Genomic DNA, 25,463 nt, shown 5'->3' on the forward strand with positions numbered 1-25,463 from the left:
AGACTGACCGAATCACATCCGAGTGGCACTGAAGCATAACCAGCTATACATGCAATCAGTCATGCATATATAGCTCCACACTGCCCTTGCTAACATGTATCCCATTCTCAAAGCCATTGACACAAATTCATTCAGGCACCTGAGCTGCTGGTGCATACACAATCTATCGGCACTGCACCTTGTAATCACTTTTTATTTTAACTCCATTTTCTTTAAGAAACAGCCTTTGCACTAATCCTCAGGGGGAATGTTTTGAGCCCAGGCTTCCTTCCTCAAAGTATGACACTTTTTGTAAGAATCAGAAACAAGCTACATAGTCAGTACCTGCAGGTTTGGGTACTCGTTCAGAGCACCAATGAGGAAGACTAAATGTAAGAACAGGCAGACACCACTTCACCTGACCCACAGAGCCTTATGTCTTGATGGGTAAGCATTCTGGCTTACAGAGTACGGGCATAAGCCTAACCAGATGTTTAAATTTAAGACAAAGCCTATTACAGACAGAGAAAGAGGAAAGAAGTAGTATTTTCTATAATCTATTTGAGAATAGGAGTGCTTTTACTGAAAAGAGATGCTGGAGTGCTACCGATTTTCACAGAGACATGTAGTCCCCAAGACTGATTGTAAATGAGTTTTCAGATACTGCCCCAAATAATTCTGATGCAAAATTTGTCCTCATTTTAGACTCTAACAACTGACTTTACAACTCTTTTGGTAAGAGAGAGGAGCAAAGTCAGATTTATTTGTTTGCAGGCCGTGGATAGCCTAGTATTGCTTTGGACAGCCGCAGAAATAGGAGTAGCAAGCCCACAGTTACAAAAGCTCCGGTGCAGAGTGATTCATTTCACTTCCACCTTATCATCCCTGTTCAGCTTCAGCACCTGCATTTCAACCACCTCTCCCTGGCCGAGCCCACACACCAGCTGCAGCTGATGGCCCTGCAGTGGCAGGGAGGAGGGCAGGCAGGGTGCTGCATGCAATGTGTGTGGCACTCGGTGAGTAGCACCTGCTCTTCAGGTGCAGCTTGCTCCCACGGCTCCTCCTTTCTCACGTTATCCAAGACGCATGAAGGAGGATTTGCTGTGTGCCCTGTGTTGACCCATTATATGACCACACGCTCATCCTGCCAACAACATAAGATGTCTGCAGGATAATATACTGGTTAGTGAGAAGGCTGCTGAGCAGCACTGCTGCAACAGGGGAGAAGGATGTATTTAAACCTGGTACCAGAGGAAGAGAATGGGAGCTGCAGGGAAAGGTTTGGACTGGATGGGGCTCTGAATGCAAGAATTAAAAACAAGTGCATGCAACAAATAAAATACAGCATAGCAAAGGACCTTTAAAAATCTTTTCTTTGAAGTCTGGTGGTGCAGTGAGGAATCACCCTGCAGGCAGAGAAAGGTGATTGAGAGGCACCTTGTAAGGACAGAGTAAGGTGGCCATTGTTCACCTGTCTCAGTACAAAGGCCAAACTGCTTTTTGCTGACCCCAGGAATGAGAACAGGGGCCTTGAGCTGCACAAGCTTGCTGTTCCTCCTCCTGCAGGACAGCTGCAACCATGACAGTGAGGAATGCTGCTCCTCAGAAGGGTGACAGACCTCCCGACCTTCTCTCGTTTTAGGATTGGCTTACCTGATTTGGTTTTAGTATCTTTGAAATGGGGATTTAAAGAAGATCACATTATTGTTACTATTAGATTGCCTTATTGCTATTATTTTTACTTCTGTACTGACAGGAAAGAAGAGGCAGGATCTCATGGGGCTAGTTACGCCACATGCCATGAACAAAGAGCGGGCACCGCGAGCTTGCTGCCCGCTGTGCAGAGCGGATACCCTACACAAAAGCCCAGGTAAACAATGCAATGACACCGGTCAGCAGAGTAAACAGCAGCCACAGCATGCCAGCATCTCACCGTCCTCACGTTTCTGTAATTGCTGGGGCAAACAAGAGCTTAATGGGGTTTGGATGGGGAACAATGGGGCAGCCCTGCTGACATTTATGGGGTTCACTAGGGCAGCAAAATTGCCCATTGGAAAAATCTTTGAGTGGGTCATCAGGCTTGCTTTCACTTGGCAGAGAGACACAGCGTACATCTCGCAGGAGCAGACAGGCTGTGAGCGGCCTTAAATACCAACGTGCGTACATACCTACTTGACAGGCCACAGAGCGAGAGCCTTACGTGATGCAGCAAATACAGCAAGCCAGGGCAAGCAACTGTACCTGGGCTACCTGCGTAAGCACAGCAAGATGGTGAATTGATGACAGCTGTAGGGGATGAGGTAGCGGCCAAGGTCTAACAGGTGAGAGGGGCCGACAGGAGCTCAGCCCCGATGGGGAGTGGGAAATGCGTTATTTGTTTTGAGGAGTGAGCATAAACAGGATGCGGCAGCCGAGCGAGAGGCTGGTCCCGAGGCAAGGCTGCAGGCGGTGAGCTGGTACCGCGTGGGGCCCCGGGCAGGCGGGAAGCCGCTCCGGAGGAGGGCAGCTAGCCTCGGGCACGGCACGGCAGCCGGGAGAGGCGCCGGCGCTCCACAGTCTCTCCAGCGGGGGCCGGGCGGGCGGGGGGCGGCGGCCCGCCCCGGGGCTGGCTCAGCGCAGTCGCCGCCTCCGCCCTGTGGGGCGAGGAGCAGAGTTTGGGCCACATCGGCGGCAGAGGAAGGGAGCGAGCGAGCGAGCAGAGCGCACTGACGAGCCGTGAGGAGCCGAGCAGGTAGGCGCGCTGCGGCCGCCCTCTCTGTGGGGCCGGGGAGCGGGGCGGCCCGGGAGGAGAGGGTGAGGGACGGCACTCGCTGTGTTGGGCCCGACGACCCCGCTCCCCTCGGCCCGGGGTCTCGGTGGGGCGGGAGGCTGGTCCCGGCGGCGGGGACTTCCCGGGGCTTTCTGCGGGGTGTTGGCCGCCGGGACCGGAATCGCCTTCCCCTGGGCCTGGCGAGGCGAGAGTCCCTGCCGCGGTTAGCTCAGCCCCTTTCTGGGGGGCGGCCGGGCCGTCCTGCGCCCCGGGGAGCCCCCGCGTCTCCTCCCCGGGCGGGTGGTTAGTGCCAGGGCCGTGGGGAGCCTCCCCGGGGGGAGTCCCTGCTGCTCAGAGCTCACATGCGTGGCTGTCTCTATGCCCCTTTCAACTTAAATTGGTGGGTGAGTTTTGATCCTCTTGTGTAGCTGGTATATGGCGTAGAAAAATCATCATCAGGTGCAGTGGACCTGGCGTCATGCAGGGACGAGCCCCACGGGCTGGACGTGTTGCTGTAAAGCGATTTTGGCAGGCTTATGTGCCTCAGCTGGTACCGATGAGACTGGGCAATGCTGCTGTCTTCAGTGGAACTGTGTAGATTAGATGCCTCAGTAGCAATCTTACCCCAATTACAACTGCAGAAATCTGGTACTGGCCCAGCCTGCTGTGTTGTGTGTTCACACACACCCACCCCCGCTTTTTTCCTCTATTTAAGATTCCAGTGAAGAGGAGTGCTTGCATTTCAACAGCTGAGTAGATGTTGGCTGTGAATTGTCTTGCAGTGTGACCGTTAACAAGTCTGTTGATAACGGCCTGTTAGAACCCAGGCATGCCTTTCTGCCCCAGAGCATAAAAACTCTGCTGGGTGTGCTTTAACATAAAATGGAGCATTCGGTACCAAAAAAACCCCAAAACACGGGGGTGGGGGGGGAGAGGGAGAACCCAACATCCTGGAATCTAAATGTTGGTTTTGGTAAACTGTAAAGCTAGTTCAGGATGAAGTGTTCCTATGTCTTGGACCAACTCTAGCATTTCCATCTTGTGCGTGAGATGAGAGCTTGAAACTTTACTAGCTGTGTGAGGGACAGGGTGTCCCACTGCAGTGTACTCAGAGGTGTTGGCTGAGAAGAGCAACTCTTGGAGATGTTTCTGCTGCTGGTTGAGGTGTGCAGGGATGTGACCCATCCCAGTGCTACTGGGGCCTCTCCTATGTGTAGCCTCTGAAAACACCCACGTGCTTCTGTGCAAGCGAAGGTGTACAGCTGGAGACTGCTGTCTTGAAATCTGCCATCAGTGATACTGCCTCTCCAGGGAAGACTGGTTCCCCCCTCCCCACGAGCACCTTGGGCTTGAGAAAAATCCTTCTCTAAATGGGATGAAAGTGTTAATGGAGGAGAAGGGCACTGGTGTGTGCGGGCAGTGACCTGTTCCACAGTGCCATTGGAGTCCTGCCAGCGTCCCATATTGCAGGACCTCTTTGTGGTCACTACAGCGGGGTGGTTTTTAACATTCACACTTGTTCTGGTCCTTTGGCTGGAGCAAGAATTCCCACACCAGCAGCTGTGCTTCTTTAAAAAAAAAAAAATCCATGGGTGCTTGCTCATGTTGGGCTGCCACCTGGGTGAAAAGGACCTTTGCTGATGGCTCTGCAAGCCAATATGTGGATTTGGAGTGCCTCAGGGAAGTGAGTAGTCTCTCCTCACTGCTAACATCCTTTAATTTAATAGCTCTTTCATAGAGGATCTTTCTTCCAAACTAGCTTCACTCGGTGGAGCCTGCCTGGGCTTCTCCGCCCCTACTGAGAGCTCTGGGGACCACTGGGACAACATCCTTGTCCCTGTGCTGCATGGCGGGGTGGCTGGGTGAAGTCCTGTAGCGCTTGCTCAGCTTCTTACCTGCATGCGACAAATAGAGCAAGAAGCAAGCTCAGTGCCTGGAGAAAGCTCTCCCCATGAGCAATCTCTGTCTTGCTGCATGAAAGCTCCTCCCTTAAGAGGATTTAGTGGCTTTAATGATGCAGTTCATCTGGACTCTCTTAATTCCTGTTATTGTCTCTATTTTAGTTCTTGGGGGACAGGCAGGTGTAGTGTGACCTACAACCGTAAGCTCGTGCAGGAGATGCTCTAAGAAGGCCTTCCCACAGCTCCGTGGAGGTTTCCTGCCCCTGCTACCCAAGCCACTCTGCTTCAAACTCCATGAAATGCAGGGGGGGAATTCATATGAAATTCCTCATCTGACTGCAGCTGAGGAAAGGTTTTATCCCTTGCCTGTATCTCCAGGTCCTTGCATCACAGCTCTAAGGTAGTAGGGGACCACCCAGGACTGCAGATATTTATCCAGGAGGTGTTTAAATTGGAGAGGTGCAGGTGGGAGTTTTGCACGCAGCAGAGGCAAAGGGTGCTGCCCCAAGGGCCTTGGGCACCAATGGCTCAGGATCTGTTACAGGAAAGCCAGGGTGGTGCTGGGAAGTGGACCATGCCCCATGCTATCTGAAGTTGTAATTATTGCTCCATTTCAATGGCTGGGGCCTGTGGCGTGGCAGCCACTTTCTTCCTGATCTCCTCTCTGTTTCTGCTTGTTGGTGAGTGGGAGGTGCTGGTGTGGGTCTGGCAGGGCTCAGGCTATGGTTGAGTGGCTTGGAAGGCCGGAGGAAGTAGCGACACTTCCAGTGGGCCTGTGCAATAAGGGATCATCAGACCCTCAGTTCTTGCACTTCTTCCTCATTTTCCTTTTTGGAAAAACTTGTGTGCATCAAAATTAACTTCTTATTGCCAAGAACTCTGGCCCTCACCCTAGAGTGCCTTAACTTCAGCTCCCTAAAATAGGAGCACCCTGTCTGCATCCCCTTCTTCTTGCCTGCCTTCATTTGTCTCTGAACGTGGATCATGACATCCTGGGATCTTATATACAGACATCCTGAGTCCTTATGTACAGCAAGGGGTGAGCTGGCCCAGTAGCCTTGCCCCCCACCCTGCAGTTATCATCTTTGATGGGCTAAAAAATAAACTGTGCTCTTGCAGTGGTGCTTCTGTTAGAGGAACATGGGATCCGAGCTTTCCACAGGCAAATGATTAACAACCTGTGCATGAAGGGATGGCCATGTGAGCCACCTTCCCTTTAGGAGGTGTGTAATGAGCTGCAGTCGTTACCTAACCACCTCCGTCTCTTCCTGGCTCATCTGTAATCTTAAAGAGGGAATGTAATGGAGGAAAGGGTAAAAATTGCAGGGTCTCTCTTGGAATGGTAAAAGTAATAATGAGAGACACAGCCAGAACCAGCAGTTCCTTGACATTTGGTCAGCTGTGGCAGAGCCTGTTTGCTGAAAGCTCTCAGGGCTATCAGGGCTTGGAAACACTGAAGCAGTTAATGGCTGACTTGAACCTAGACAGGGCGATAAGTGTAGTACAAGGAACTGCGTGCTGGAGATCGCTTAAATCATTGCTTGCATGCGCTGACACATTCAGAGCAAGCTAATTTTCCAGAAGAAAGATGAGGCGTTACTGTGGGCAGCTCTGTGAAAGGGACTGCCTGGTAGGTGCCAGCAGAAAAAGGGAATGAAATAGTAGACCGTTGGGATGGGAATGGGGATCGGAGACTGCTGGCTCACTACTCAAGCCTGTGTCCTCTCAGACACAGCAGGGCTGGGGAAGCCAGGTGGTTTGGGGCTCATCCGAAGTAAATACACGGGAGAAAGGGAAGGAGACTAAGCTTTCTGCTGTGGGAAGAGGCACGTGTGTGGACTGTCTGGCTGACTGCTCTAGTTCTTTAATCTCCTCGATGGAGCTTCAGAACTGGGACAACACCATTTAAGAGCAAGTCAAAGTGTAGTGTGTGTACTTAATTTCTGAAGCTTGCTGCTGAGGTAAGTAGCCTGTTTGTCTTTAAGGAGCTCAGGAGCTGGGAAGGACCAGCTCTCCAGTGCCTCCAGGAGCCTTGCATGTGGGCGAAGGACTGGTGGCATTTGTTAAGGATGCTGCTGGTTTAGTTTCTCTGCAGCGCAGCCTTGAGCAAACAGGTGCATCGCTAAAGCGTTTTACCCTTTTCTGCAAAATTGTTGCTAGGCTGTAAGCAAATTGCTGATCTCTTCCAGTATGATAATAATCCCATGGCCATGTGTACTGGAGAAATGCTGATCTGGGACAAGCTGTATACATTAGGATGTTCACCAGCCTGGAGATTTGAAGTTACATAATGGAGAGTTCCCCTCATAGGCAAAAATAATTCTGCCTCAGTCAGAGGGAGGTCTCTCATATGCAAGCAAAGGAAGGGATGAGGTATCAGAGGTGCAGCTGTGCACCTTAAGCCAAGCTGACCATCCCACAGCTGGAGTTGGGGACTGCCCTTGGTCCCTTCTGCTGCTGCTCCCCATCTGTTGCCATGGAGGCAGTTTGGGAAAAGGGAGGGAGAGGAACTAGCTTCTAGGGATTTGCGTAGCGGGGCCCAACTTGCTGTAAAGTAGTTGCCTATTGGGAGCAAAGGAGACTGTTTCCCAGAGTTGCCCTGGAGAAGGGGTTATGGTCACTGGATGTGGTGTCCTCCACCAGCACCTTCCTTTGGCCATTTCCTCTGCAATCTGTGAGGTTTTTGTGCCCTCGCTGGGATGGGGTTGAGGAACCACACAGGAGCTCAATGCCCTCAGCTCTTGCCCCTACAGGAGAGGCTTCATGCAGCAAATTGTCTAGTTTTAAAAGCAATCCGCTCCAGGACCATAATTTTGCTTGGGCCAGTGTACCAGACTGGCATAGGTTTGAGTGAGTTGCCTCTAGGTGTTTTCTGCGGGGCAGGTGTGGCAGTGATGTCTTGGCACTTGGCTAGGACTGCAAGGGCTGCTGCTGTCATCCCATAATATAAGAATATGCAAATCCTAAATGCCCAGAGCCAGCATGTCTCCTGTGATACATGATTAGCACTTTGATTGGGAATCAGTTGTGAAGTCTAAATTAACTAGAGGAAATCTACTGTTGCACAAAATGCCTCAGTGCTCTAGTTAGACCTTTCCAGAGAAGTTTCTGTACCTTTCATGGCATTTCAGTTTCTAGGTGCTCTAGTCTTAGAGGCAAAAATATCTGTTGGGAATGTCTTACTTCCTACCTGATTTTTTTTTAATTTCTCCTTGATACTGCAAATGGCTTACTTAACATGACTTGGAATACATGTGGACAGAAATTGGTGAGGTTCAGTGGTGTCAGTATCAAGTATTTTTTGGACTTTGGTCCCCAGAGCTAACATGCATGCTTTCAAAAGGCACCAATACAGACTGTTCAGCTCATCTCCTTTCTGCTTGTAATCAAATAATTTGTAGAGTATCTTTTGCATGAAAGGGTGCTGTTCTGGCTGGTGTGGTGATAGGACACCATCTCTGGTACTGCAGTTATAATTGTGCATCGGTTCTGGGGCTCGTTTTATGCTGGTGGTGTGGTGCAATCCTCTTGACTGTTGTGGAGCTGGTCATGTGTCTGCTGTGTGTCAGCATGGACTGAAGCTGCTGCTGCTGAGTCAGTCTTGAGTGGCTTTGCTGGAATGTCCTCAACTTCCCAGTGTGCTTTTTAAGTAAACTCCGTCTCCTGTCCCCTTCTTCCGTGTCTTGTGATCATGGAGCTAGGCTCTCTGTTCATACAGAAGTGTGGATCCAGAATACTGTGCTGGACTTGGATTGAGGAGACTGCTGACCTGCAGATTAGCAAGGCCGTTGCCTTGAATTTTGCACTGACCGAGCAGAGATGGGAACTATTTTGCAGCATCTATGGTGGATGCTTGAAGAAACTAGGGCTTAAAAGGCAGGCAGTGGTTTTATTTATGCTTGTCTCTGAAGTCTCTTTGGGGGAGGGGGGGACGGGGGACGGGGACCCCATGAGACAAAATCCAGCTGCCTGGATGTAGCTTTCCAACAGTCTAAGAGGCTGCTGTGCTCTTCTTTGCATTCAGGTCCCTTTCTAATGCAGGTTTGCAGAGACACTGCACGTGGAATAACTAAAGAGCCCTCCAAGTTGTGCAGCAAATCTACCTATTCCCAAAGGAAGCTCTTTTAATTAGAGACGACTTCTGCTTGGCAGCTTCTGTGCAGGGCAGTGCTAGACCACAGCTGTGTGGAGAAGCCCTGATGAGCCACATGAAACAAGGTAAAGGCATGGGCCTTCTCTTCCCGTGGGGTCTGCTGCACCTCCCTGGTGACACTGCACAGGAGTGGCGGGGTGGCTGTGGGTACAAAGGAGACCCCCAGAGGCTGGTGGTGAGGAGGAGTGGAGTCCTGTGGGGCAGGTCAGTTTTGCAAGTGAGCCCCAGCCCCTCTGGGACTGTCTGTAGGAGATGGCTGCTCCCCATACACAGGTCTCAGTAGGTTCCTCCCACCAGATCCTCCAAGGGTCATACCACCCTTTCTGAGTGCAGCTAAAAATGGGTGTGGATGTGCCCCCTCCTGTGGGGTAAGTGGTGATGCCCACAGCTGCTGGCACCTCTCCTGCCTGACATGACACAAGGGGTCCTGACAACTCAGAGTTTCCTCTTGCCCCTGGGGGAGGCGTTGTGACTTGCAGCTTCCTGGAACAAAAGAGGTGACCAAAATGCTGTTGCCGACACCACGTGGAATTTTTTTAATGTCAAAAGCGGCATCACACCGGCTGCTACCTCTGCAGAAGAGGTTATTTCAAGGGAGGGCTATTTTGAGGAACGGCAAGCTGCTTTAATGCTTGAGTCCAAGACCTGAAAGGCTCCTTTGATTTGATGCTGCAGTCCTGCTGGTGGTCTCGGAGCCTGGTTGTTTCTGCATTCACTCCCAATCCATCGTGTTGCAGCTTCAGAGGCTGTCATAGTGGTGGTTTAGACTTGTAGTAAAGCAGTAAGTTCCTGCTTTGCCTGGCTTCAGACAGATGGCAAACCTCTTCCTAGCTCAGTTGTCAGCCACGAGCAAGACCTACCAGCATGCATACAAGTAGATAGCCGGTGTCGTCCCATGGAGACCTAAACAGTTGTTCCTTTTTTGCCCAGAAGAGAGACAGCCTTTGCCACAGGATGTTTGCTGTCAAGAGAAACAGCCTGCGCAGTGGTGTGTGAGCTGAGCCGGGTTGGTGGCCGTGTTACTGCAGTGCTGTCTGGTTGCTTCTCTGCCCAGGGCATCAGTGGAGAGCCCCGGTGTCCTGTGTTGGGTGGCTGTCCTGCTGGCAGCCTCCTGACAGACGAAGAGCAGCCAATGGGGCTTTTCTGGGCTGGATTTCAAGCTGCTGCACTAGTGAGGGGTGGGCATGTATCCTGGGAGCAGCGGGAGCCTTGCGTCATAGCCCTTGATTGCCTAGGTAGCGTGCATAAGACCCCTTGCTGTAATTTGATGTTGGTATGTTTGGCTTGATTAAAAGTTGTAGAACTGATGTGAAGCAGAAAAGGTCTCTGGGGAGCAGGTGGGGGGGGGGAAGAGTACAATGTGGTGGTAAAGAGGCAAGTAAGGAAAAAAAAAGTGTCTTCAGCCCTATTAAAAAGTAATCTTAGCCTCAGTCATGATTTACTGATTAAAGGTGAAACAGCCCTGCCTTCCCCCACCTGCCCCGAAATGGGAACATTTATCTCTGCATTGAGGCTTACCTGATACTTGTAAATCAGCTATTCTGGATAAAAGGTCTTTCTTCTTAAAATAAATACCTCTGAACTACTTTTTTCCATCTCATTCTTCTAGCATTGCTCCATCAAATAGTCCTCTGAAATATTTGTGCTCTAAATTTAGAAAAGGAGACCCTTTCAAGAAAGTAGAAAAGGCCACCCGGCCTCCCTTGGTTCGAATTCAGCTGAACCCGTTTTCCAGACCACTGTGCGTAGGTCTGCAGACTCCAAGGAGGCCCCTCCTTTTCCCAAAACAGACCCAGCTTTTCGAAGTCTTGCTGTCTATTTTAACTGCCAAATTCCTGGGGAACTTATCCCACATGTCTGTTCCTCTTGGCTTGAAGCAGTCCTGTCCATAACCTACGCATGTGGTGCTTGGAAGGCTGGATTGATTATTTTCCTTTTTTCGGATGGTGTTTGGTGGAGAGGTGATCTTAAATGCAGGTGGCAGGTCTATAATTGAGTAATGTTCTCACATTGCTCCAATTAAGTCTGCTGGGATTACCTGCCTGGTAATGCAGCAGTCAGCAGGGCAGCAAAACATCTGCGTGCATCGCGGTCTGCCTTGGCCTCCAGGACTATCTTCACTGAAGGGAAGCCAAAGACAGGCTCCCTCCCTCTGAAGCTCTTTATATTTCTGTCTTTTCTTCTTTCAGGCCTGCTGGTAGTATCAAGTGTTATCTGTGGTGTGAAACCCAGGATGTTGTGAAATGTACATCTTCAGACTCCCTGTGATGGTGCTCATCTTGCCAGCAGGCAGACCAGGCTCTGGTGGGACACGCGGTCCTGTGTGACCATGGGATGGTCTGATGGGAAGCAAAGCTTCTCCTAGGGCACAGGGCAGCGAGTGCAGAAGCTAGGTCTGGCAGTAACCTTTTGCAGCTGTGGCACCGCTGGTGTGCAAATGGCTCCATACCATTGAGTTGGGAGACCCATGGCTTGGACAAACCTGTCTATTTGTAGCAAATGGGTTTGCTGAGTTGCTTTCCTTGTTCTCCTGATATGTGTGTCTGGGAGAGACTGTGAGATACTTTGTGTGAGAATCCCATAGGAGTCCTGTTCTTCTGGCAGCCCTGCAATGGGGTCCTTCAGGTTGTAGAGTGGAGGGGCCGTGGCTATGGTAGGGCAGACCTTGTTGAAGAAGGATGATTGTTACTACTGCTGATCTGTGTTCGTCTTCTCTAGAATCACATGTAACAGTGCCAACATACTAGCAGGGGAACAGGAGTGCCACAGGCATACAGACAGCTGGTAAATGGTGAGGGTGCTGCAATTAGCAAATGATGTATTTGGCAAAACCAAGATTCTTGATATCACAAAGAATAAAGGGACTGTTTCTGTGAACAGGCCAAAAGATGCATCCCTTTGTGGGCTGAGGCACTTTTCTGTGCCAGTAGGACTTCTGTGACTTTCTGGTCACGCTGAGTCTGCAGTAGTCTTCCAGCTCTACTTGATCTGTGGGGCTAAAGGGTTAAAATCTCTGCTTCTGGAGATCAGTGCCTTGCTATCAGCAAAGGATCTGATACAAAGCATGTGATATGATTGAAGTAGACTAATAGTCTGTCTCCTCTGTTGTTCAAGAAAGCTGACTTAATTCTAAAGCTTCACAATCATTTGGAATAACAAGCCAGAGGTCTTTTCTTTGTTTGCTTTGTGGCGTGGGTTTTTTGTCATTTTTCTTCCTTTCTGCCTGTTCAGATCATGCGGATAGACTCTTGTGAGAGAGGCCTTGGGGAGAATCCTGGTGCCAGAAGACACTTACAGTCTTCAGGGGTCTGGTCAGGCCCAGCAGTGTGGGACTTCAGTGCTCTGGCAAGTGCTGGGCTAGCTTGGCAGGGTGTCCCAGCACCTCTACAGGCTCTAGCATGAGAAGCACGAAGGAGTGCTCATCCTCCTATGCTATTCTCAGCAGGCAATCTCTAGGGCTTGGCTTCTAGCAGCTTCTGGCTTCAGCTATGGAGTGCAATACTAGAGAGCCTGCTATCCCTGGGAACGGCAGTGGATAAGCCTAGTTGGGCGTAGCTTCCTTCCTGTGCTGGTGCCTGGGCTCTGCTTAGCCCCATCCACCTCTCTGTGGAGAATAGAGGTGTGTAGTCCCATGGCTCAACAGGCAAAGGGGAGCTGGAGAGAGAAGGGGTTTGTTTAATTGCTGTTCAAGTTGCTAAGCTGGGTAAAACTTCCTGTCCCTGAAGTAAAACTACTGCATCTGCACCTTTACTACATCCTTGCTAATTCCTGGAAAGATTCAAAGAATAGGAAGTGTCATTTCCCAGTTCAAGCAGATGCTGAAACTTCTCAGAAATACATTTGGCGTGGGTGCGCTGAATCTAAACACCCTCTAGTTATCTGCCGTGGCATCTGAGAAAATGGAAGTAACTGAAAACCAGTTTGTTTTGAAAAGGAACTTTACAGTAGAAAGTCATCCTGTAAGGTGCAAGAGGTCGAGGAGGAGGTGGAAAAAATGAAATCAGTTATACTACCTGGGTCCTCCCTCAGGGTCTAGTAATCTCTGGTGCTGTTTCACAAGATAGAAAAAAGCTGGCATTAAGGCTTCTTCTTGCCTGCAGGAGTGCCTGGACTGCAGCAGCCTCTGGGTGCTTTGCGGAGGGAAGGAAGGCTGCTTGGTCTCAGGAAGGTATCTCCAAGCCAGGTGGTGTCGGGAGGGATATTGTGTGACTTCTCAGAGGAGGTATGTTGACCTCTGAGGCATTGTTTGCATGAGAAGGGAGGCTCAGGAGCCTGTCCTGTGCGTGTACTTGCACCGGGGATTTCCAGGCTGCTGAGTCTGACGGCAACAGCAAATACTTCATAGCATCCGCTGCCTGCTGCAGAGCCACACTGGGGAGAAGGTTACCTAAATGCCAGCAGGGTGCCACTCGTCTGTGCCAGCTGCCCTGCTCCAGTTTGGGGGGCAGGGGCTTTGCTCCTCCGTGGGGAGGCATGGGGCAAGCCAGCGCGGGGGATTGCCTTTGACACACAGGCGCTGCTCGCAGGAGGAGGAGCTGGTGGAGGCATCCGTTTCAGAGGTTGAGTTTACAGCGGAACAGCTCTGGTGCAGAAGACAAAGCTGAGCTGGTCTCCTTTTTGGAGCCATTAAAGAGCCAATGTAGTCAAGTGACAGAGTTGCCCAACCAGTTTAGTGAAAACTATGCAGTTTTACTGTACAATGTGCTGGTTTTAGTCAGTGTGGAGGCCTCTTTCTGGACCCTACCTGCAGTGTTTGCACAAATAACATTCTAGTATGTGGTAATCAAAAAAAGTCCACTAAAATACATGTTTGGCTTTTTCTTCTGTCTGCTATTTCTGGTAAGTGTGTGTGGGTTTTTTTGGCTTTTTTGGTTGTTGTTTTAAGGGGAAAGAGGAGAACCAAATTACTTCTGGGACAGGTTGTGGGTTTTTTGGGCTGGTTTGTTGGGGTTTTTTTTCCAGTCTTTTTGGCAGACTTGTATCTCTGGTCTTGCTGAATGGAAAGATTTGCTTAAATAGGAGAAATACTGTCCTGCAAATATTGTCATGCTGTGCAAGCATGAGTGTATAGACTGAAAATAGCAAAGAACTTTCTCAGTTTGCCAGTTGTAGGGACTGAAGACCTACTTAAATCTTGACTTTCAAACTGAAGTGTGAAATCCAGATGTTCTTAAAATTTGATTGCACCTCTTGCAAATCTAGATAGACTATAATGGGTGCTTCTAAAACCTGTGCTGCTCTTTGATACTGAACTCTGAGTTGGTTTCTTTTTAACAGTATGATAGCTGTTTATAAATATCTGATCACTTCCTCTTGAGCATCAGAAATACACTTCTAAAATATGGATTTCCTTTTTACAAAATGCACAACGTGTTTGCTGTGGTAAAATGTGCTGAAAAATCTCTGCTATCCTAGACAGTCCTACAAGTGCTTTGTAATCTAGGGTCTCACTGGAAGACACTGTCATTTGTCAGATTATTCACACAACAGTATACTAACTACAGAAGTCAAATGGAAAAGCTTAATGTCTTAATAGGTGCACCAGGAACAAATCTACCTTTGCAGTGTGAGTTGATGAGTTTCCTCAAACTCCTCTCGTTTCCTGAGAAATCTGGACTTTCCAGTGGTATTTTTGCAGTACTTGCAGTCAATTGTTACCGTTACACTGGGGGTGGCAAATTGCAGAGACTGCACACGCACTTGAGCCTCTGGCATGCAAATGCTCATGTTAGGGTGTCGCTGTGCATGTCTGCACTCCCAAGTGGTGAGATTAAAGTTTGTTGACAATTAAGTACGGTGCTGCAGTTTGCAGGCTGATGTAGCTGTGCTGCAGCGTCTGACCTTGTGCTTAGCCCTCAAACTATCTCCTCTAGCTTGAAGGCAATTGCTTCTACTTTAATAGCAACTGTCTCTAGAGTAGATGGAATAAAAGATTAGTCTGTTCCATATACCTCCTTTTTTCCTCTTCTGTTTCCAAAGTTTGTATTATTCAGTAATAGTTTTCTTCCTTGCCTGACACTTTCCTTCAAAAAGAAACTGCGGCTGAATCAGTGACACACACACATAAATAAAAATATTCTCTGTATCCACAAGTGTGGCCTGTTTGAGAGAGTAACCCTAATTAGCAACCTTAATTTTTAGGATCCAGCTTCTCCCTCAGATCCCTCCATTGTAACTTTAGAAGAAATGCTGTTTGGAAAATCTCCATGACAAACATGATCTTGTTTATGATTTCAAGGTCATTACACAGCTGGTATTATCTCAGTGAAGCTTAAAGAAATGTTCACTGAATTCAGACTTGGGTCTTTCATTGGCTCTGTGGTTATTTGCTTGCCAAAGACAAGATGTACTTCCCAGGTGTACTAAAAGTCCAAGGCCTTTGAATATAAACATCAACAAGATGAACTGCTTCAGATGTTCTTTGTATGTTAATGTGGCTGTAACTTTCAGCCTCTGCCCTGAGGGCAGTGCTGTCCCTGGTTAACAGGAGACTTAAGTCTGTCATTGTTCATTAACTTGTACTGTTGCGTGAAGCTGTCCGGTCTCATCGCTGATGATCAGGAGACCTTCTGATTGTCAAGTGCTTGTTCGTCATGTGTATGGGTAGAGAAGTGTTCCCAGCAGCTGGGCTTTGTGGTGCAAGGACTCAAAATCCTGCCAAAGGTGGGCCGTCTGTGGCTTTCTGGGCTGCCCTTTCCCCAGCCTCTCCTGCAGGTGGGTGTCTGGCTTGGAGCTGGAAGCGGGGTTGACCATTTAGTGAGTGACTTCTGATCCCCAGCTGGCTTCTGTAGGTCTCTAGCCTGGTATATGGCTGATCTGGTTCTGATTTCTAGATTGGGATAATACTGCAAAAAGTAACTGCATTAGCCTTCAAAATGGCCTTAACTTCATGCAAATTAGCATACAGATAAACATCTTTATGGAACCAGTGGCTCACAGATCCCCTCCTAGGGACAGGTGCTAGTTGCTTTGGTCAGAGGGAGCCAGTTCTGTGACCTGAGCACATCAGTGGGAGCTCCTCCTTTGGTGATCTGTCTACAAATGAGCCCAGCTAACCTTGGTCACTGTTGTGGTGTGAAAAGAAGGCAGGGAGGTAAGACCAGATCATGGAGAGTTTTAGAAATTTTCAAAGTCCAGTCTGGTAACATTACCTTGAGGGAAACAACCTGTTGCAATGTATAAGGCTTGGCTAGGCACGGGGAAGGTGGCGCTTGCCTGCGGTGTCAGGAAGCACTCGCAGTGCTTGTGATCAGCTGAGGCTGCTTTGGAGGCTGCTTCAGTGGACTAGCTGGACTTTCATCCAAAGATCCCACCTGCTGCATCAGATGCAAGATGTGAAGGATCAGGAGCCTCAGGATATGTTGCGGAACCTTAGTTCATAGCGTCGGCTGCTGCAGCTCTGCATCTGTTGAGTTGGAAGTTTCTCCTTCAGCCCAGTGCAGGCAGGAGGGATAGCAGCAGTGAGCCAGCATGCCAGCCGTACAGGGCATTCAAGGTGTTTGTGGGGGTAAGGGGAATAGCAGCTGGAAAACTGATTCTGGTGCTGGTTTGGGCTCTTCCTAGCCTGGTAAAAGCTAGTAGGAGCACATCCTATAGGGTCTGTCTTTGTTTTCCACTCCCTGGCATTAGAGCCTCAGGGGTGGTAGTGGAGAGCAACTGGCCAAAGTAGGTAGAAACAACCTGCAGCTTCTTTGTAACCAATCATTTCCTTTCCTTAAGAAGATCTAGGGGAGAGGGGACAGCATATTCCAGGCTATGTAGATGCATTCAAATGTAAACCCTTTTCTACTTGACTTATTGGGGCTGACTTTCAGAGCTCGCTGCTCTTGGAGCATGTGTGCTCCCCTCAGGGGTTTGCGGGAACTTTCCGCTTGCCTGTAAATGTAGTGAGACGGTGATTTCCACAACTGATCTACTCTGGCTTGAATTGAGGTTGTTCCTGCTTGTCTCCTTCTCTTTTGCCACGCTCATAAATGAGCCCCTTATTTGTGCTGTACAGTAACTTGGCAGCTGAGGTGCTTCAGCTGCCAGAGCTCATCAGGAAGAAACCTGCACTGCAAGAGCAAGGGCGGTGCTGCAGAGGAAGGCTGAGCTCTTACCAGCAGAGCTGCATGGCACAGGCATGTACTGTGCTAGCCTGAGCCAAATATCGTAAACTTCATCGAGCACCAAACATGCAGTGCTTGCTAGGTGGAAGCAGTACAGGATCTAATTTGAGAGAGCAGAATAGCAATTAAAAATTAACTTAACCTCTCTGCCTCTCAACTGATGTGGCTATAACATCTGTGCACAAATGCTCTTGTTACAGCAGCAGAGGTATTTGACTTTCCCTGTGTTGCCTGTCCTTTGCTGTGGTAACATTTTGTGGGAAGGGGGCTGGGAATATCGGAGACTCCTGTGACAAAAATAAGTTAAACTCTGAACTGTGATGGGACTCCTTTGCTGTTGCTAACAAAGCAGACTTCTGTCTGCCTCTCCTCAGACACGTGTCCTGGATTTTGTGCTCCACATACCGGTCTTGCTGTCATTGCTGTTGCTGGCAGAACGACAGGCCTGAGAGGAGGTGGTGGAGGGGGCAGGAAGCCATCCTGTGATGATAGCTTAGCCTGTGTGGACTCGTCTTGTTTCTCCTGCACAGGGAACCCTGGGGTCCTGGATTAATTGATGCCTTGCTGGAGTTAGTTCTCTGTTCAGGTCCTGGGGCTGAAGTTGGGCTAAGAATGACCCAGGATCAACTACACAGAAGCTAACTAGGCTGTGTTGGCCACGAAGCTTTTTATGGCAGTAGTGCCTCAAAGCAGCAAACTGACAGATGTGCATAAATAATCCTGCATATCTTTACAGGATGAGAAATGAAAGGCTGGGAGAAATGCCACTTTGCAACTTGATGGTACAGTTTATTATGAAATTCATAGTTGGCATCAATCTGGAGAATGACAGGGAAAATGTGGAGGTGTATGGGCAGGATAGTTGAAAAGGCTGGGTGTAGCTGCTTGGGGAAGAAAATTCAAATGGTCAAAGCAGTTGAGGTGGAGAAGAAAAGGAGGAAACAACCAACTGCGGACTATCAGTGGAGTTTAAAAGTTGCAAACTTCATGTATTAAACCTTTGCACATGTTGTTGCAGGATGTTAAGATTCAAAAGTTGGCCAGCTTCAAAAGGCAAATAGTTACCTCTGCCACAGTCCACAAGCAGCACTGGCTAGCAAGACTCAGTGTTTAAGCCAGCCCTTCGTGTCCGAGTGTAAGGACGAGAGCTGTACTGCACAGATTGTAGGTCACAACTCTTTCTGAAGTGACTGGTCTGGCTTGCTGAAGAAACTGGATCATGTGGCCCATGGATATGCCCAGCTGTGACAAATCCAAGCTTGTCTGCTTCCAAACCTGAGCCATCTCAAATTGTGCTGAGCTTCTACTTTTACTGTACAGCAGTGTTGCTAGTTTTGTGACTGCTTGTGCTATCTCAGAAGGTAAGGTTTTGAGGAGTTTCATTAATGCAGTGAATAAATGTAAGTTTAATTTTGTAAGGATAATTGAAGAACTAGAAAATGTGTAATGTTTCAGTATGCAGAGCCCTGAAGTATCTTAAAAGCTCAAAGCAAAACCCTAAAAACCTGGTTGTCTTTTGGCTTGAAAACTGTACTTTGAATTACTTCTTTATGGCTAGGAGCTATGAAAGAGGTATATCTCCCTGTGGCAAGAGGAGACTGGTGCATAAGGCTGTAATGCACAGTTGGGTTTGGGTTGTGGGGTTTTTTTATAAAACATGAAGATGGTATGCCTTACGCAAATAGCTGGGAATAGAAGAGCCCCGAAAGCAATCTTTTATTCTTGTCGCCTCAGACAAGTCTTCTTCCACACCAACTCTTTTCAACTTGTTTGACTACTAAATTATCTTAGATAACTACTGCAAAGATCCTAACTGCTCTGCAAATCTCTGCTTTCCTGACTAATCAAAGTAGTGTGGACAGGGCTGGAAAATAAGCAGCATGCAGCTACTTAGTGCTAGGAAGCAAATCAGCCAGTACTGGGAGTTGCCTCTCCAGCTTGAAAATAAAGAAGATTGCACCTGGGACTGGACATCTAAAGGTAGGAAGTCTGATGCCTTGTGCAGGAGATTACTATCTAGCCTAGTTCTTGGCTAGGTTGAAGAGTAGAAAAATACTTGTATCCTCCACAACAGACACTCACCATTGCCTAGGGACCTGGCTGCTTAAATGGTCTGGTTAGACTGCCAGGCTCCAGTTTGTGATGCTATTTAGAAGAGATGTGGTCATGGTGAAGCCAGTAAGCAAGCCAGCTGGATGGGAAAACTTATGTCTTAGTTATCCTCTCCAAGTGCAGTCTTAGGAGTTGGTGCCTGCCAGAACTAATGGCCCGGGAGAATGTCTCTCCTGCAGAGGAAAGGAGGGGAGCACGCAGTTTGAAGGAAGCGACATTCGTGCTGTCCCTGCTCAAATACTTGCCCCTTTTCTGAGATGTCATTAAAGGGCACGATAGTCTTTGGGTTACAGCTGTTCTGTGATGGCAAGCTGACATATGATTTGTGGTAGGAGAGCTGATCTAACATGAGCAACGCATGTTGAATAAACTTGCTATCATTAACCAAGGGTAAAAATCTGCTAATAGAGAGCCTTCACTCACTTTTCATAGGTTGGTAGTGATGCAGTTGTTGTATAGTGCATCTGTGCTGGAACAGAACCAGCTCATAGCCGATGGTTGCACCTGGGGGGACTGGAAATGAGAATGCCACATATTTGATATTTGGTGTAAGTATGGACCAGAAACTATTATAGAAGCTTTTTCCGGCTAATTTGAAGGACCTGCTTTTGGGCGCCGCTGGCTTTATGGACTCTGACATGAAGATTTAACTGGATAAAAAGTAACTGAGATGATGCTAACCTGTCTGTGCAGTAAGAGTTCCTTAGGTGCAATCACTGCTATATAGATGGTATTTTTAAGATCAACCTGTAGCACAGCTGGCTGAGATTGTATTTCTGTTCTGCTTTCCCATTTCAATAGCATCTTGCTAGGTGCTGTGCAGCGATGTGCTTAGCACAGCCTCTAGCTATGGCATCCTTTGAAGTTAGAGCAGTAGTGTTGTCTTCAACCAAGGAGTTCAGACTCATGCTCTCCTGTGGTAGTTGGAGGGTGACCATTGCTTGGTGGGAAGACTAGCCAGATATAAGGCCCACATACCAGTTTAGCTCCAGAGTTAACCTAAATATTTAATAGGATTAAGCAAAAGCCTTTGATTGAAACAAAAGAACATACTGGGCTCCAGTGACCCTCAGTACACCCAGGCTGGCAGCAGGGAACTGTTGGGACTGGCTCTTCCCAGGTCATACTGGTATCCCCAGCATAGTATTGCTCTTTCTCTGGCTGTTGCTTCTTAAAGCAGCACGGTCTGTTTGGAGCAAGAAGCTTGCTAGAGCAAATTTTAAGGAACTTAGTCCTCTGTTGACTATGCAGGAAACATAACTGAGCTTGGAGGAGGAAGAAGCAGCAGGAAAGCTGACCTCAGAGATGTCCCCCCACCAGTCCTCATGTGTTACTTAGCTGTGCTGCTTCCCCAGGAGGAGGCTTACTCCAGTAGCAGGGATCGTCTGTGGGACTTTTTTCTAGCTTCTGAGCTCTTTGCTGTCAGGCAAGTGATAATTCAACTAGCTTGCAGTAGTACGGATCTATTTATTCCCAGGGTCCTATAGCGCAAAGACCTGATGAGGATCCGTTGCTGATAAGCTGCCTAATTTGCAGTATTAAGAGCAACCTTGTCATCTCTTCTCCTACTTTACATAGCTTCAGTCATGGTAATTGAGCAGAGTTAACTTCAGATACATTAAAGTACCTTTTCTCTGTGGTGAAGACCTGCCCTGGAGTTTGTCTCTTGCCCTCTCTGTATTGCTTGCTAGCCAACCCATGGGTGTGTGCAGTGTGTGTGTGGTTGGTACCAACAAACTGAAACCATCATCCTGTCTTACCAGTGCTTTCCCACTGCCTCAAACTTTTAAGGTTGGCTTTGGAAACTGGGACTTGTTGAAATCTTGCCTGTCTTGATCTTGCAGAATTGGTAGTATGTAACCATGGAGCAAACTTGCTGGTCCTCATAAGCTGTCAAAGCATCAGGTGCCAAGTTGCACACAGGAAGTCTGATTTACTGCTGCCTTTTAAATGGACCCCTTGGCCTTGCCTTTCAGTGTTCCTGCAGCTGCTTAGGGGTCACGAGGAGATGAGATTTTCGGGGGGAGGGAGCTGGCCTCGTGAGCTCCTTCTTTGGATAAGCACATCCTTTTTCTCTGCTGTGAGTGGTAGTAGATTTGGTGTTTTGGTTCATGCTGTTAATGCAAAGTCTGTATAAATAGTGATGGAATCAGCAGTGTATTTGTGATTAAATCCTTTCTGTAACTGCTGATAGTGCTCTCCAGGAGATCTTGGCAACAGCAGCTGTTTGTAGTGACTGTGGTGTCCTGTTTCGCTGCCTTGAAAAGGCGATTTGCATAGTCTATGGAGCAGGTGCCTTCTGTGTGTCTGCTCTGAGACCCACCAAATGATCCAGAGCTCTGCACAGGGTAGGGGTGTCGCTCTGAAACTACCTGGAGGACCTGACACTAACATAACTGGATGTCTGTCTGTTTTCCCCTTAGGTCCTGTAAGTGAAAGAAGATGGGGTCTGGCTGCCTAAAAGTCACCAAGTACTTCCTCTTCCTCTTCAATCTCCTGTTTCTTGTAAGTATAGTGGGTGTCTGCAGAGCAGAAAGGAAGGCCTGGAATAAAATTAGCTGGAAAGGTGTTTTTTCTGGATGTTGGCTCAGTGTGGCCATTAAATAAAACAGAGTTTTGTAAGGAAGGAGGGAATCCCTCCACTCCCAGTACCCACCTGCCATCTCCAATGTACACAGCTCCCTTCCTGCAGTGGGAAGGGAAAGCAGGAGTTATGGGTCCTTTCTGGAAGAAGAGCAGTTGTAACTACTTTCTCTGTCACACCTGGAGCAGCAGCTAAGCTGCCTCTGAGCAGCAAAGTTACAAAACTCTGCCAAGTAATGGCAGTGCCCTCCTAAATAGGCCAGGCAGGCTTCAAAGTACAACTCTAATTTTGTTCAAGTCCCAGCGGCTGGTTTTGATTTTTAACAAGATGAATTAGTCCAAGTCCCCTATTTGAAATGGAGTTGGGAGGTGGGGGAGACTGGGGCAGGCTTGTTTGGGGAAGTGAGGTGCCCCACTGGATGCAGTTATTTTCAAGTGTGAGACTCAGCAAAAGATGAGCTCCTTTTGGATTAGAGTGGGTCTGGGAGGGCCACACATTCATGCATGCATCCTTTTGTGAAGTTTAGATATTGTGTGTCATGTAGACAACGATGATACTGTTGGCGCTACCCTTCTGCAGCGGGGTGGTGTAGTGGGGAAGTATACGGTTTCAGCTTTCCTCATATCGGCAAGAAAATAGCCTGTCTGATATTGTTATCCTTTGTGCAGTGTGTAAGGGGAAGGAAGGGCCAGGCTGGGAGGGCAGGGAGGGAAATGGAGCACGATAAGGTGAGCACTGCTTTCTGGTCTCTGTCCCTGCACACAGCTTCACTCTTGCTTCCTGCGTGGCTGGGCTGTGCTGTGCTGCTGGCCCGTGGGCTTGAATGTGAGGCCATTTGGATCTGGTTTCTCTTGGCTTACTCTGCTGGCTCTTTTCTCTCTGTGTTTTTTGCTTCCATCCTAAGAGTAGTTAGCTCTGGTCTAAGGGCTGAAAGTCAGGGATGTGGGAGGGAGGGGAGAGTTTTTTTTCAAGTGTCACTAGATCTTTCAGAGTCTGATGTGATCCACTTTAAGGATAGGAAAAATCGATTTGAGTCCAGGCCTGTCATCCTACTAGTGCAGGACTCCTCTGAAGACATACTAGCATCCAGGCTATCCCCTCTCTTGAAAAGATGGTACTTTTTAAGCAGCGTATAACTTAACCAGTCCACCCTGGGAAGCAGAGCTGCATTTGTTAAGGCAGTGTTTAAGTCTTGCTGAAGCCCAGTACCTGAGCACTGTCTAGTCTTTTATCCCTGAGCCTAGGTCCAAGTTCATTAGCTAACCTCTATATAGTGAAAGTTCTCCAAGAAAGCCAGCCTAGCATAGGAGGAAAGGGGAGAGATGACAGCCTGAAATACTACAGTGCCTTACAACACTGCCACTGTTTTTGCTGGATCCTATCAATGGTGTTTGTGGTGTCTCTATTCTACATTGCCCTCCTCTTCCCTTTCTGAGCTAGGCATGGTCAGGGGCAGCCTGCAGGGATAGCTGTGCTGTCAGGAGGCAGACTTGAACTGCTTCATCAGGCTGACCCTCATCTGTGCTGAAAAGCATTTTCCTGTATTTTGCAAGACACTGGGAGGATGGCAGGCGCTGATTCTTTCTGTGGGTCTTGGAGCTTGAGCCCTCCTGTCTGGGTTGCAAGTGATGGAAAGCAGCTGTTCTTTGTCCTATGCACACCCTGCTCCAAACCAACTCCTCTGGCGTGGCAGCCAGCCCCTTTCCTTCTTGGGGAAAGCTGACCAGATGCACTGAACTGGGTCTGGAGAGTAAGAGTTGTAAGGTGGGGTGTGAGGAGGTCTATGCTGACTGAAGGGAGAAGCTGCTTTAATGAGCTCTTTGCTAAGCCTGCTGTGCAGCACAGGCACTGTCTTCCCCTCAGGCTGCTCTGCAGAAGTGAGGTCTCTGAAGCCACTGTGTTCTGGTGGGGAGCTTGATGCTTCTCTAGAGTGAAGACTGAGCGTGCTTCTATCTCAACCGATGACAGGCTTTTTGCACGTGCCAGATGTTGAGGAAGGTGGTATCCATTACTCTCTCACTGTCATAGGAGGTAGCTGACATGAGAAGCTTTTTCAGTTATGGTTGTTCAAGATCCGAATGGGGATTCTTGAGCTTATACAATGTAGATCAGCATTAATCTAGTAGAGGAACTGCTTCTGTTGAGCTGCTGTGAGCTCCCAGCATGGACAGGTTTTGTATACCTCATGCTGGTTTCCCAGCGCTGCTGAGTTTTGTTGAGGAGAGTGCTTGCACAAATGTGAATGTTAATGCTGGTGATGGAGCTCTGTCTGCTCTGGACCCTGAGCTGAGCCTCTGTGATTGCACCCTGCACAGGCCAGCCCTTGCTGTCTGAAGTGTGTTCTCCAGCATTGCTTGGAGCTGATGAATTAAGCCTTTAGAGACACCAGCGACTCTTTTAGAAGTTAGTCATTGAAATAGCACTTCACTGCAGCTCAAGGTCTATGAGAAGGTCCCTTGCTATAGCTGAAGTAGTTCAGGGACTTGGCGGTATTTTGCAGCCTTACTTTGGGGAAGTGTTTGACCTGCTTTGATTGAAGGGAAGGTTATTTGGACTGCTTAGTACAAAAGATACCAAAACCATAAGCTTGAAGTATAAGCTTAGTTTCTCTAGCCAAAACTTAACGCATCTCCATCTTCTTGAGCAGCAGACATGGGCCACAGCAGATGCTTCTCCTTGAAGGAAAACACTTCTCTTAAATAGTTTCCAGAGACTGCTGAATATGTCCAGAATATACAACTGTCTATCCTACTTCTAACCTTTCTGTAAATGGAGCCGAAGGCTACTAACTAAAAGCCTGGAGTTTAAGAGCCTTTCTCTTGGCCCCTGTGCCAGGCTCAGTGCTACCTCATGAAGGAAGGCAGTGCTGGGGGAGGACAGTTGAGGACCCCTGGCTGATCTTTCCAGAAAAGTCAGCCAGCTCTACCACAGCTTAGTTCTTCACTGGGCTCTGCTGCGGGAAACTACTGGCCCTGCCTTGAGGGAGCTGCCTCCTTCTGGCTTGGGTGTGGAAGGGGATCTTGCTGAAATTGAGGGTGAAATCCCCACCCCCATGGTGGAGGGTGGACGTCATCCTCACTTTGGGAGTTTAAAGCAGTGGAGCAGAGGAATTAAACTCTGTGGAAGGCAGATGTGATTTCTTCTATGGAGGGTCTGAAGCCAAGCCAGCGGCAAAAGCAGCCTCACTATGCTGTGCAAACTCCTGAAGATGCTATGCAGAGATGCTATCCTGCTAGGAGGTAAATATACTGTTAGTTGATAGGATAGTGTTTTCTCCCTGCCTTCCCCTCTTAGTGTTTTCCACAGCAGCTCCTGGCAAACATGTGAGTCGTGGACTAGAGCAAAGATCAGAGTGAAAACAGGCCTTGGATAGTGTGAGCACCTCATAACAAATAACTTCCCAGGAACTCAGCTCAGCAGCCGTTCTGTGTTTTGTCAGCAACAGCAAAGCTTAGGTGACATTTTAGGGTCAGCAAGCCAAAAGAGATGTCACATACAGCCCGGTTTGCATCTTTAAGACAAATATTTTAAGACTATAGTTTAAATGTGAGACTGCCTCAAACTGTAAATTCAGCAGTTCTTGGCAATACCAAGTTTGAAAGGAATTTTTCAGGCGCCACAGCTGTTGCATGTTCAAGGGGCCTTTCTAGTTTGATCAGCGGACTGAGTGCTGTGGTGCAGCATATTGGGACATAAGGCAAAGGGGAATTCTTGTTACTGCCATCTTGTCTTTATTTCTTTTTCTTTTTTTCTGGGATACAATGACGACATGCTTTCTGTAGCTAAGTCAGTCGTCTTCATTTGTCTTCAGAGATGGGAACTCACTTGGTGACTTTCTAATCCTGTCCCCAGAGCTAACTACATGTTATGTTCTCTG

The 25,463-nt window shown here is 48.4% G+C and overlaps 1 protein-coding gene across 4 annotated transcripts in view; it reads left to right on the top strand.

Moving 5' to 3' along the window:
• The first annotated feature begins 2,556 nt into the window (after window positions 1-2,556).
• The window catches only part of CD82 (CD82 molecule), a 39,293-nt gene continuing 16,386 nt past the window's right edge, over window positions 2,557-25,463 (top strand). Inside the window, exons 1-2 of one of the 4 annotated variants that reach the window (XM_054827397.1) lie at window positions 2,557-2,710; window positions 21,426-21,507. In XM_054827397.1, coding sequence (XP_054683372.1) covers window positions 21,445-21,507 — 63 coding nt within the window. In that variant the 5' untranslated portion in view covers window positions 2,557-2,710; window positions 21,426-21,444. Of the gene's footprint in view, window positions 2,711-13,282; window positions 13,622-15,352; window positions 15,497-15,756; window positions 15,876-21,425; window positions 21,508-25,463 lie in introns of those variants that run through there. The other 3 variants (XM_054827399.1, XM_054827400.1, XM_054827398.1) reach the window with 3 other exon arrangements.

Source organism: Grus americana, chromosome 5 (assembly GCF_028858705.1).
Source record: "Grus americana isolate bGruAme1 chromosome 5, bGruAme1.mat, whole genome shotgun sequence".
In the NCBI taxonomy this organism is placed as follows: Eukaryota; Metazoa; Chordata; class Aves; order Gruiformes; family Gruidae; genus Grus; species Grus americana.